Source organism: Daucus carota, chromosome 9, assembly GCF_001625215.2.
Source record: "Daucus carota subsp. sativus chromosome 9, DH1 v3.0, whole genome shotgun sequence".
Lineage (NCBI taxonomy): Eukaryota > Viridiplantae > Streptophyta > Magnoliopsida > Apiales > Apiaceae > Daucus > Daucus carota.
Window position 1 is genome coordinate 8,929,624 of NC_030389.2, and position 13,693 is coordinate 8,943,316.

The following is a 13,693-nucleotide window of genomic DNA, read 5'->3' on the forward strand; positions in this document are numbered from 1 at the left end:
ATTATTGATGGATCATTAGACTATTAGCTAACAAGTACATAAGATTTATCTATTGACAAAGTATCTAACTTGAACATATATGCTATAGATTAAACAACAGTTGACATGTGATCTATCAACAGATCAAGGCTATCCATTGATAGTTAAATACTTAGTTAAATTATTTGAAATACTAAATGTTATGTTATCATCAAAATAAAGTAAATCCTAACAATCTTCCCCCAATTTATGACTGGTGGAATTGCAAACATAAATTATACCCTTGATGATAACAACTTTTACATAAGATGCACTAACAGTTGCATAAATCAAATTTAAGTCTTTAAATCACAGAATATAATCAGAGTCGAAAGAAATGTACATATAAGGATGCTCTTCTAGACTGAGCTGATCTACTGATTTCTTTTAGATTTTCTTCTATTTCCAAGCCTTTCCTCATTATATTCAATCTGATTTTGGAGTGCCCTGAAGAATCTAGCTTCTTCATCATCCACATCTTTTAAATCAAGCTTTTTCAGTAGAATCTGAGAGTCTCATTGCTTGGCTTCTTTAGTTGATCTTCAAGTCTGAAAAATCTCATACACCCATATATCTTGATCTCTGAACTCCATCATCCAATAAGGAGTCAGGTGGATTTGCTTTCCAGTGTAAAGGATAGTTAGCTTCCTTGGTAGACAAGAATCAGACTCCCACTATTTTCTGATTTATGCAATCCTTTTCAAAACAAGCTATTTTGTAGTTGGAGTATAGCCACTCCATCTTTTCATGTTCCTGAAGATTCTGTGAGTGTACTAAACCTTTCCCTGAGAAATCTATAGAGAGGCTATGTGCAATCACTAGCATTTTTGTCTACAAAGATGAGTCTTCTGACAACTTGGTAGTTCCAGGAATGGCTCTGACTTCAACCAAATCATCCAACTAGAGGTTGATATCTGAAAATTCTTGAATGTAAACTTGAAATAGATGATCATCTTTGTTTGCAGGTTCTTTGACAATTGATGGCACACTTGACATTCTCACAGCTTTAAATTTCTTCTTCTTCTCGTGATCCTCATTTTTCTCCACAAGAAACTTTTGAATAAGAATGTTGTCAGAATCAATTGGTTCTTCTTTGGGGACTATTGACTCCTCAAACAAGTTTACCTTAGAATTGATAATGACATGACTTTTAGAAATTATAGGAGTTGTCTGTGAGGAGTTGGACAACTTGATAATTTCAAGATCTCTTGCAATCTTTAGTCTATTCTGAGCCTTAGTCTTATATCTTACTTCTCCCTCAGTATTCTACTATTTAGTGCTGCTTCAACTGGATTATCTTCTATCATCCTTGCAGTTTATTCAGCTTTTGCCTTGGTTAAATTTGGATGACTTACCCCAATCACCAGCTTTTGAACACATCTATAGATAACATCAAAATTTGCTTTCAAATGCATCACTATTTGATTCCTTAATGCTGATTATCTATGATCCAAGTATTTTGAACTTGTCTGGCTTAACAAGAGGAAAATAGGTGCAACTGGAATTCTTGTCTTCTCGCTTCAATGGAGACTTAGAGATGTTTTCTTGAAAGGGATTGAACTCACTTTTCCAAGATGGCTCTCCCTTTTCATTCACACCAAGGATAGTGAGCTATGGAGTGAATACTCTGAAAACCGTTTTTGTGGTAGTAGGAATTGATGTATGCATTTTATTATACATAGCTCTAGCAACTAGTTGCAAGTGCTTCAACCTTGCAACAATGGAGTCCTTCTCTTGTTGGATCTTGAGTTGAGCAAGGATTTCCTAGGAGGAGGAATGGATGGAATTAGGTCTACTGGTGAAGGTAGAGAACTAGAATTGATAGATTGACTTAATTCTATTTTCTTCCCCTTTATGTTAGCATCAAGGGTTTAAAGAGTAGAACTAGAGCCAAGTAGAAGATGTCGAAGAAGACCAGTCTGAATTCTATAACGCATGAGCATATATTTCATTTTAGCCTCCATGGACTGCATTCTAGTGGACAGGATTCCACATGCTCAGCCAACTTGTCCTTCTTTTTCAGAGAAATAGTTGTGTTGTGAACCAACCTTTTTGGCATTCTTGCTTCAATCTGCTTTGAGAAATCAGATTTTACACCACCAATAATCATATGGACACTTTGTTGTCCTCCTTGTCAGAAACAACACAGGCTTCATTTGAGAACCAAACTTGGTGCCCCTTGTCACATAATTGACTTATACTTAGAAAATTATGTTTAAGTCCATCAACTAATGTAACATTATCGATGACAGACATTTTTTTTTTGTGATTAAGCCATATCCTAGAGTATAATCCTTGCTGTCTTTTTCAAAGATGATACTAGGGTCAACTCTCTTCTCAGGTAAAATATCTAGTCATGTGAGCATCCACTTTCAGATACCAGAGATTCTTTCTTGGGTCTAATTTTGTTATAAATGCCCTTAGATTGCTAGCAGTTGCAAATATGGTTGCAAATGCAACCACTGTATTTTTTGCAAATATTTTTGGAATATAGTATTTTTACAATTTATTTTAAAAAATGACAATATTTTTATAAAAATTCTTTTGAACTCGATTATTTATGAAAGGCCCTTTACTTTATTATTTGCAAGACTTTCTGGTATAAACACTCCCATCAATATACGAAAATCATACAAACTGGCAATAGTCTTGACTTTAATTTTCTAAATCAAATGTTTTCCTACTTGTGTTCGGTTTATACCATATAATGGTTATATCAATAAACCACATGTATTTCAAGTGAAATAATAAGTCCTTTTAACTATTTACACGTGATCTGATATAAAAAATATATCCTATACATTATTTTTCAAACTTTTTATATAAAATTTAAGATCTATATATTTATTCAAGAAAAAATTAATAAATAATAGATAGAAATATAATTTTTTTTGAACTCAAACCATATGAAAAAAATTAAAATGATTATTATTTCGAAACAGATGAAATATATATTACATCTATTTTAACATCAGTTCTAGCCAATCCTTGTAATATTTACGGTACCTAATTTTCTATAGACAATTCATTAACTATTGGCAAGAGAGTTCGAATATTCACATTAAGTAACTAAATTTAGAATTTTATTTACTTATGCATTGTATTATAATTAGTGAATTTTTTAATCATTTAGATTTTGTAATAATATTAGAATTATAAAGAAAAATATAAAATTATTATTAAATATTAAATATTAAATTGACTGATTTAGTTAGAAAATTAGTGTGTATAGAGGGGGTCTCGTTACTATTTGTGGGATGAAATCAATTAAAAATTGTCCTATAAAATTTGACAAAAAATGTATTCTACGTTCTTTAAATTTTTCCGAAGCAATATAATATTTTTTGTTACAAATATGAAATTTTGAAAGACAAATCAAAAATAAATATATAACTAGTACATAATAAGATTTTGAGTACTTTTATTGGATTTTTTAGTCAAACAACATTAGGTGACAGATTTTTATTAGTTTTAATCTTAATAGCTCGCATGCATAAAAGTATTTATCAATAAAAATCATCCAGATAATTAAAATATAATTGTTAATTAAAATATAATTGTTAGTGTGTTCATTTGTGCACCGAGGACCCTAGTTTTATATCCATACACTAATCAACTGAAAATTATGTAAATAAAAGAGTAGTTAATTATATAACTATTATGACTTATACTCAGCCGGCTTCACAGGTTAGCAATTGTCTAATTAACTTTATTACTCATTGCAAATTAAATTCATTGTACTGCAATTTCAATTTTCAAAATTTCCATTGTTCCACACTTTTCAATATGATCACTATGAACTCAAAAATACATTTATAACATTGAAATGGACTATAAGTTCTGACATTAAGTGAAACTCTTATGAATCTTAAACGGTTGGACCATAAAATGAGTAGAACAAACTCATTGATGGACTAATTAAGCTTATTCCTATTTCCTTTTTGCCGATATCATAATGTTGAAGTTCTCTGTTTTCTCCCTTGACAGATGATCATCTGCATGCACAACATACCTCTCAAAAAGCTTGTCAATACAAGCCTCTCCGAAATGTGAAATGAGCATAGGTTCAGTTACAGACCTAACTGCCATTGCAACAATTTTGCCACTGCTTCCCTTGCTCTTCACAGATTTCGCTTCGTTTTCGTCTTGAGTGTCCCAATTCACTTGAGATGTCTCCCATCTATCAATCTTGAAGGAACCTTCAAGTTCAACTATAGCCAAAACTTCATCAACACATGGGGTGTAAAGAGGTAGATTGAATGTGTCGATATCTTTTTCATCAAGTAAACCCTAAAACAAAGATCAAAATTTCTAGATTAGCCTTCTGTTTATACAGTTAATGACAACTTACAATTATAAATTCTGAACACAGACACAAGTACAGAATTGAAACACATAAAATTTATATATGCACGTTTATTGCAAGAATAAAATATTTTTTTACTTGTGAAAGGGACTTCGCATTTGTACTAGTGCCTTTAACTATTATGGTTTGTCACTCCGGTCTTTCTGATGCGTGCTAAAGAGCACACAATAGACACTAAATTTGATGAATTTGGTGAATTTTTATTCGTGGAATTGGTGTGAATGCAGGGGTCTATCCGTATTTATGATTAGATGACCAATAAAAATGCACCAAACTCAAACTCATAGGAGTTAGCGCTTATTGTGTGCCCAGGGACACACCATATATCATGTATATTTCCTAATTAGTTAATTTGGTTGAAATAGTTTCTAACATATACCTCAGCCACCATGTCCTGAAGTGACATCACTAGTAGTTCCCAGAGGCCACAACATTCTTTGCTAGTTGGATCTGTTCCGCTCCTGCCAACAATTGTTAACACCATCCGACCATTAGGGATCACTTCCTCCGATCGAAGGCGCAAAAATTTCATGAAGTCCTTTTTGAATTGATTGAAATAAGCTTCATGAACACCGGGAGGACTCGTTTTTGACATGTAGATGTTTCCCTTGTTATTCTCCAGCTTGTCAGGTACCTGTAAAATTTCATCCCTTAGTCTATTATTATACTCCCTTCTTTACAATTGTTCCACAAAAGAAACTATCAATTTGCGAATTTATTGACAAGAATGACCTTAGAGAGCCAGTGAACACTATAAGAGGAATGAACTAAGTGAATGCTTTTGCTCGGAAAAAGTCTTGTGTAGAAAGATCCAGGCACTCCTGATATAAAACAGTTCTCCATATTTGAAAGGAGTGGTGGTACCATTTTAAAAACGGTATTAAAATCATTATCAGGGAGATCATTCAAGAACACTTGAATTTCAGGTGCTGCTTGCTTTTTATTTTTGCATATTGCATGAACATTTTTAATTATGTTAGTAACAACCAAGAGAGTGTTTGGCCCGGAAGAGCAACCCAAATCAGCTAGCTTAAAGCATTCTGGGAATCCTTTCACAGCATAATCCTCAATGGTCTTCTCCAAGATATTCCGCGACTTGAGTATCACAGTTTTCTGCAAACGAAAGAGTCAAATTATCAGAATCATAGCATGCAAACAAACTAATATTAAGGTGATAAAGACCTGAACGACGGAGTTTTTAGCATAGCTTGATTCATTACTCCCTGCATTCATGCATGGAAAACTTGTCATTATTTCTTCTGATCACCAAAATTTTCTTCCTTGCCTTCCTTGTTCAGAGGTTCTTCAGAGAGAAGTTACTTATATAGTGTTTATGTTTACCCCATGGATCATGAAGCACGTTGATTGTAAAATTACTGTTTCTCTTCTTAAAGTAGACAGTTGCTCAAAATTGGTTAAAAACATCAGGAATTAGCAAAATATAGGAGGAATGTGTTTAATGAAAGGTGGTCCAAGGCAACAAAGGTTAATAATGACAGAACATTTGTTTCTAGATAGAACATGCAGGATACCTCGGTCTAAATTTGACCGGGACCATTGGCACGTTGAGATGTACTATATATTATTGACACTAAATTAATTGCTTATAATATTTATATGTGAAGAAATCTCCCTTCCAGAGACAATTGCTTATAATCAATATCAATCAATATACTTGTATAAAGGAGAAACGAGGGGCGTGTAAGTGGCGCCTCTCACATCGCTTCGTTCTATTTTTCTAATTTTCTGTAATTTTTGGATATATACTTATATAAAGGAGAAACGAGGGGCGTGTAAGTGGCGCCTCTCACATCGCTTCGTTCTATTTTTCTAATTTTCTGTAATTTTTGGATGAAAAATATCAAAAATTAAAACTACCTTTTATAGTTTCGGATATATTAGAAGCAAGTTTCAGAATCTGATTTTGTTTCAAATTATTTATGGAATATAGTAACTTGAACGTTTTAATCTGATTTTGTTTCTGATTATTTAATTATGGGAAAGATTTGTTTCAATATAAAGGAGAAGCGAGGGGCGTGTAGGTGGCGCCTCTTACATCGCTCCGTTCTATTTTTCTAATTCTCTTGAATTTTCGGATGATAAATATCAAAAAACGAGGGGCGTGTAGGTGGCGTCTCTCACATCGCTTCGTTCTATTTTTCTAATTTTCTGTAATTTTTGGATAAAAAATATCAAAAATTAAAACTACCTTTTATAATTTCGGGTATATTAGAAGCAAGTTTGAGAATCTGATTTTGTTTCAAATTATTTATGGAATATAGTAACTTGAACGTTTTAATCTGATTTTGTTTCTGATTATTTAATTATGGGAAAGATTTGTTTCAATATAAAGGAGAAGCGAGGGGCGTGTAGGTGGCGCCTCTTACATCGCTCCGTTCTATTTTTCTAATTCTCTGGAATTTTCGGATGAAAAATATCAAAAATTAGAACTAATTTTTTTAGTTTCGGATATATTTGAAGCAAGTTTCAGAATCTAATTTTGTTTCATATTATTTATGGAATATAACAGTTTGAAAGTTTTAATCTGATTTTGTTTCAGGTTATTTAATTATGGGAAAAAGTAGCACACAAGTCTCTTAGCACCTATAAATACCCCTATAGGTTGTAGGGTTTTGTATTATCTAAACACGACCTACTCTCTCTCAATACCACAACGCTGTCTCTCTCTGGTGACAGTTCTTTGCTCGATTTCTAACTTGGTGGTGTTATAAAGGAGAAGCGAGGGGCGTGTAGGTGGCGCCTCTTACATCGCTCCGTTCTATTTTTCTAATTCTCTGGAATTTTCGGATGAAAAATATCAAAAATTAGAACTACTTTTTTTAGTTTCGGATATATTTGAAGCAAGTTTCAGAATCTGATTTTGTTTCATATTATTTATGGAATATAACAGTTTGAAAATTTTAATTTGATTTTGTTTCAGATTATTTAATTATGGGAAAAAGTAGCACACAAGTCTCTCAGCACCTATAAATATCCCTATGAGTTGTAGGGTTTTATATTATCTAAACACGACCTACCCTTTCTCAATACCACAACGATGTCTCTCTCTGGTGATAGTTCTTTTGCTCGATTTCTAACTCGGTGGTGTCGTTCTTTTACAACGATAATTGAAGACTGTTTATACGGTATTAAAATTATAAAAGTTATTAGAAGCAAATGTAGTTATAGACCGTTATGTGGGACAAATCCAAACACCGGAGAAGAATATAGTCTTGACATGATATTGATAAATGATATCAATAAATTAACTATTAGTGATGTATGTTTGTTGCTTATTTTTTTTATAATATTTGTTTTGGTCATCGAACATGTTTGTTGTTGTTAATTTTTAATCGTTAATATACTTTTTATAGACAGCCACAAAATTGTTGCATTCTACAAATATTAATATTGAATCATCAATATATAAAAAAATATAATTTTTATAACCCGGCGCAACGCGCGGCTTTTCAACTAGTATTTATATGTGAAGAAATATTAAGTTCGGGTTGCTGTCGTGTTTAGAAGTGTTCAGGAATGTTCTAATAATAATAATCCAAATATGAAGAGAAACAACTACTCCTTTGGTCTACTTTGCACATAACTAAGGTGTGAAAAAGATAATTTTAGTTTTTATTTCCAAATGATTTATTTATAAACTTTTATATTGGGAAATTTTTCAAAAATATCATATTATATATATTTTTTATATACTTATGATTAAGTGCAGAAATGAAAAACCTGGAAGGAATTAAGCAAAAATGTAGCTACATATATCTCTCAAATAGCACTAAAAAAAAGAAAAAAATACAAATCTGCAGGACTTCTTTGTAAAGTATGGTAAACGTGCTACACAGTTGCGGAGCCTCTCGTACACCGAATGCCAAAGCCCCGACAAAACTCTACCCCCTGACTTCGACTCTGCAGTCTGCATGAGTTTGCATCAAACAGATGACAACTAGTTTAGGTTATTTTCGCAATAGTAGAATTTTTGAAATAATATTCAACTAATCTATAAATTTATAAACGGCGATGAGTTATAATATTTATTATATTATTATATATATATATAAGTATTTAATTTATTATAGATAATAAAATTATATTATAATAATATGTATTTTAAGAAATAAAATAAATCTTTAAATAATTAATAAATGTTTGTGGCTTAATATATTTTATTGGGGACGTTATATTAAAATTTTAAAATTGTTGTATACATTCTTAATAGTCAAGTCTGTCAAAAATATAACTAAAAAGTGGCTTGAAAATATATTTTTTAGTTAGAAAATTTATACATATTTTAGTTATAATAAAAAACCCATAAAAATATATTATAAATTAAGAGGTCCGTAGCCCAAATATTGATTGGCCGACAATTTTTTAATATATTTCGATTTCGATAATATAGATACGTAAATTTTAAATATTATTAATTGGTTTCTTCTAATAAAATTTATTAAAAAATAAAAAAAAATATATACAGATCAATATTAATTTTTTGGGGTTTTTTCATAAATATATAAGAAAAAGTAAATTTTTGCAAATTTACTTTTCTCAAGAATAGCTATTTGCAGTTTTACTACACTAAGTTTCTAAATTGCAAAAATACTACCTCTCCCTTCTGCAACTGAATGCAACCTCATATGCAACTGAATGCCTGATTTCAGGTTTCAGTTCTCAAATGTCATTTTCGACCTCATCCTTGGAATCCATATATATATATATATATATATATATATGGATTCCAAGGATGAGGTCGAAAATGACATTTGAGAATTGGAACCTGAAATCAGGAGTTGCAGTTGCATGTGGTTGCATTCAGTTGCAAATGGTCGAATGCAATCTCATATGCAACTGAAAACTGTAAGTTACAATTGATGTATGGGTGCCCCTGGCGGGGCCATTAGATCAAAATAGAATCAACTGAATGCAACCTCATAAGCAACTGAATTTTTTTAGGGTGGGGTGATATTGTGGTGGATTTGGGCGTTGCAGGCCCCGCAGGGGCAATATTCAACTGAATATGTAATCTCATAAGCAACTAAATGCAACTGGAAACTGTAAATTACAACTGATGTATGGGTGCCCCTGACGGGGCCATTAGATCAAAATAGAATCAACTGAATGCAACCAAATGCAACTAAATGCAACTAAATGCCTGATTTCAAGTTCCAGTCTCCAAATGTCATTTTCGACCAGATTTTCAGAATATATATATATATATATATATATATGGATTCCAAGGATGAGGTCGAAAATGACATTTGAAAACTGGAACCTGAAATCAGGAGTTGCAGTTGCATGTGGTTGCATTCAGTTGCAGAAGCTCAACGGGTCTCAGCGGGTCGCCTAGTGACCAGATTTTCAGAATCGATATATATATATATATATATATATATATATATATATATATATATATATATATATGGATTCCAAGGATGAGGTCGAAAATGACATTTGAAAAGTGGAACTTGAAATCAGGCATTCAGTTGCATATGATGTTGCATTTAGTTGCAGGGGGAGGGGGTAGTATTTTTGCAATTTAGAAACTTAGTTTAGTAAATATGCAATTAATTTAGGAAGATGGTATTTTTGCAAATAAGATCCTAAAAAGTAGTATATTTGATAAATTCCCTAATTTTTATTGTGTGGCTTAGTTTGGTTAGGCGTGGGCGGAGGGTTTTTTGATATTTTTTTTTACAAAAGGGTTTTGTTTTTTTAGGTTTGAGCTTGTCACGGTACTAGGTAAGGAATTACATGTGTGAACCTAGGGCCGTAAACGAACCGAGCTGATCGTTAGGCCGACTCGACTCGACTCGACTCGGTAAGAACTCGGCTTGGCTCGACTCGGCTCGTTAACGAGCTCGAGTTCGAACAACCAAAGCAGCTCGATAAGCTTAACGAGTCGATTCGAGTTTTGTAGTTGCTCGACTCGACTCGACTCGGTATAGACTCGAAATCGTGTTCGACTCGTTCGACTCGATACTCGGCTCGATAAACTGGTACATAATTAAAATAAATAATAATAATAGAAAGGATAATTCATAATTGAAAAGGATAAGTTATAAACTTATAAATCCATGGACCATAATATCTGAATTCCGAAGAGACTGAAGTAGAGATACTAAAATAGTGAACTAGTAGCACACTTGTGAATCTGTATAACAGCACAAGTCAACAAAAAATGGTGGCCATTATCATAGATTCACAGAATCACAGCGGGGTGACTCATACCAGATCGATTGATTAAAAAATGAAAAGCAGAGCTGCAGCGGGGTGGACTAAGAGAACAAGACAACGGTGGTGGATTGCCGGTGGATTGACGGTGGCCGTTGGGGTTGATTGGAAGTGGGCAGTGCTTGAGAGCTGAGCGGCGATAGTTGTGATATTGGTTTAGGTTTGAGTCGATTTGGGAATTGGGGATTTAGTCATTTAGATTTAGATTTTAGTATTTTACTAATTTACTTTCTTTGTTAATTAGTTTTTAGTTTTTAAATTTTAATTTTAAGTTAAATGGTTGGGCTTATCTCAAACAGACAAAGATATGGGTTTGTAAAATGTAACAGGCTGACTGGTTGAGGCCCAAATTCATATTAAAAACAAAATTTTTAACTGAAAGCTCGGGTCCGACTCGAACTCGGGTTCGACTCGCAAGTTCGCCGAAAACTCGATACTCGACTCGGTTGATATCGAACTCGAGTTCGAACCAAATTTCCGGCTCGATAAGCTTAACGAGCTTTAGCTCGACTCGGTTGAAAAAAGCTCGACTCGGACTCGAACTCGATAGAACTCGGTTCGTTTACAGCTCTATGTGAACCAGGTACAATTTGTACTGAAATGCATCATGCATGGATCAATAGTATAATGTGATTAACGTGGTGGGCACGGTGGTACTACACCGGCAAAACAGCAGTACTCCCCAGTCTCTAAAAATGTTTCCAGTTTGGAATGTCGTCAATAAAATATAGTCACTAGTGATGTTATTGGATTCGTATTTATGAGTACTTTAATACGGTGAAGGTTTTATATTTAATACTAATATAAAATCAAAATATTAATGATCAAAAGTGTGTATTGACAAATGTGATAAAGACAAATAGGAAAAATATTTAGTGAAGGAGGGAGTAAAATTTAGAGGTGTGTGTACACCGACGCCAAAATCAAATATGAGATGTAGTGTCGGTTTTGTGTTTAATCATTGAATACACGAAATGAGATTGTTGGAATATAAGCCTCAGCCCAATACGCCAAGGCCCAAAAGAGGCCCGGCCCATTATTTGAACATTCACCAACGCTCCTGGTCCGCAACGATCGAAGGGCGGAGATCCCGCCTCATTAACACACCATTACTCACCTCCCGCATCGGGCGGGAACGTTACACACTCAGGCACGCCTCCCCCCTATAAAAAGCTGGTAAAAGAAGGGTAACACATTCATATACATACACACTTACACTTGCAGTTCTATAAACCCTTTCTTAGAGCCACTAATTTATTCTCACGCCGGAGGTGAATCAGGGGGACAATCCCTCGCAGTCTTCTCCTTTTCAGGTCACTTTCAGACTCCAGTATCCGGCAGAATCTTGGCTCCAACATTGGCGCCGTCTGTGGGAACTGCAAGTAGAATCTCTTACAAATCAACACCATGACAAACCCAACCGAACAAACCACTGGAAACACCTCCAACCCAAATGCCGGTTTAGACTTTGGCAACAGTCCCGAAGGGCTGCTGCCCACCCCGGAAGAGCAACAGCAGATGCTGCTGAAATGGCGGGAAGAACAGGCTGCTAAAGCCCAGTCTTCCAAGACTAAAGAACAAGAAGCCGCCCGACTAGCCAAGAAGAGGGAGGCCGATGAACTACGGCTGAAAGCCCTCCAGCTACAAAGGGAAGAGATTGAGCTCCAAGAGAGAGCCCTCCGAGAGGCCTTAGAGGCCGAAGGAGATCGAGCGCCAGAGGGCGAAGGAAACAAGAAGAGGAATCGGGAAGACCAAGACGGGTCTTCGGACTCCGAGTCGCACTCCCGAGGTCCTCGTCACAGGCATGTCATACCTTCGGATTCCGAAGGAGAGGAAGGTCCCCACGTGCGGGATCGACTCCGCCGAATGGAGAAGGCTATGTTTGGGGACAAGACGTTGACCCATGAGCCAGTGATAGTCGAAAAGATTGAGCAATATCGGCCGCCCCCGGGGAGACAGTTCCCGAAGATGAATGAATTTAATTGGAAGGGCGACCCGATCGATCACTGCGACAAATACGAGTCCCTTATGACCGGTATGGGGCATTGTGACATCATGCTCTGCAAGATGTTCAAGACCTACCTAAAGGGGTCTGCTACGATGTGGTACCGATCCTTGCGTCCAAGATCGGTCAGTTCCTATGATCAGCTGAAGCGCAAATTCTTAAGGCACTACTCTCACTTGTCTGCAGGATTCCTGACGGCTGGTCTGGACCCAGTAAAGGGTAAGAAGCTCCGATCATCTTTGTATGACATACCCCCGAAGTCGTTGAATGATATCTACTTACAGGGGGAGAGCATCAGAAGGAAGATGGAGTCCATCGGGGGACATAAGAATGACCGGAAAGATGATCGGTACAGTTCCCGTTCGGACAGCAAAGGAAGAAAAAATGATGGGTACCGAGGCAGAAGAGATGAGAGGGACGAGAAGTCGGATAGGGGAGCCGAACGAAGAAGAGATAGAGACAATACTGCGTTCACCCCTCTGAACGCATCAGTCTCCAAGATTCTCAACGAGATTAAGGGGAAACCAGGATTCGTTCGGCCGCCGAAGATGAAGATCCCAGATTACAAGAAAAACTCCGACAAGTATTGTGACTATCATCGGGACAACGGCCATAATACCGATGAATGCTACCACTTGAAGAAGTTGATAGAGAAGATGGTCAAGGCTGGTGATTTGAACCAGTATGTTAAAGATCTGAGGGATCGGTTGGGTCCCAAAGAAGATAAAGGGAAGGCACCCAAAGAGGGTGAAAGGTACAGAGGCGAGGTCCGGACTATATTCGGAGGAACAGTTCTGGACCGAAGCAGCAAAACGGCGAAGAAAAAGTACGTCCGACAGGTCTACAACCTCTATAGCATCAACTCCACCAAACAGTCGTATCCTATAATGTTCTCCCAAGAAGATTATGAGGATCTAATACTACCGCACGAGGATCCGTTGGTCATTAATCCCGTGATCGGTCAGAACAAGATCTGGAAGATGCTGGTCGATGGGGGAAGTTCTGTTAACGTCCTCTATTATAATACCTACCAGAAGATGAACCTGGAAGGCAAGCAGATCGAT

General features: G+C 35.5%; 1 protein-coding gene across 1 annotated transcript; it reads right to left on the reverse strand.

The window, feature by feature from the left end:
- Positions 1 to 3,789: 3,789 nt before the first annotated feature.
- Positions 3,790 to 5,802, reverse strand: LOC108202062 (benzoate carboxyl methyltransferase). Its single transcript, XM_017370433.2, has 4 exons — positions 5,567 to 5,802; positions 5,117 to 5,497; positions 4,764 to 5,018; positions 3,790 to 4,308 (listed from the first exon to the last, which is right to left on the reverse strand). Exons 1-4 carry the CDS (start codon positions 5,633 to 5,635, stop codon positions 3,949 to 3,951), a joined length of 1,065 nt encoding a protein of 354 aa, XP_017225922.1. The 5' UTR covers positions 5,636 to 5,802; the 3' UTR covers positions 3,790 to 3,948.
- Positions 5,803 to 13,693: the final 7,891 nt, after the last annotated feature.

Coding starts and splice junctions, on each gene's coding strand:
- LOC108202062 (XM_017370433.2), bottom strand. CDS start 5,635: ATGACAAGTTTTCCATGCATGAATGCAGGGAGTAATGAATCAAGCTAT. Junction 5,019..5,116: donor GTGTTCACTGGCTCTCTAAG/GTCATTCTTGTC, acceptor GAAATTTTACAG/GTACCTGACAAGCTGGAGAA. Junction 4,309..4,763: donor TTCAGGACATGGTGGCTGAG/GTATATGTTAGA, acceptor TCTTTGTTTTAG/GGTTTACTTGATGAAAAAGA.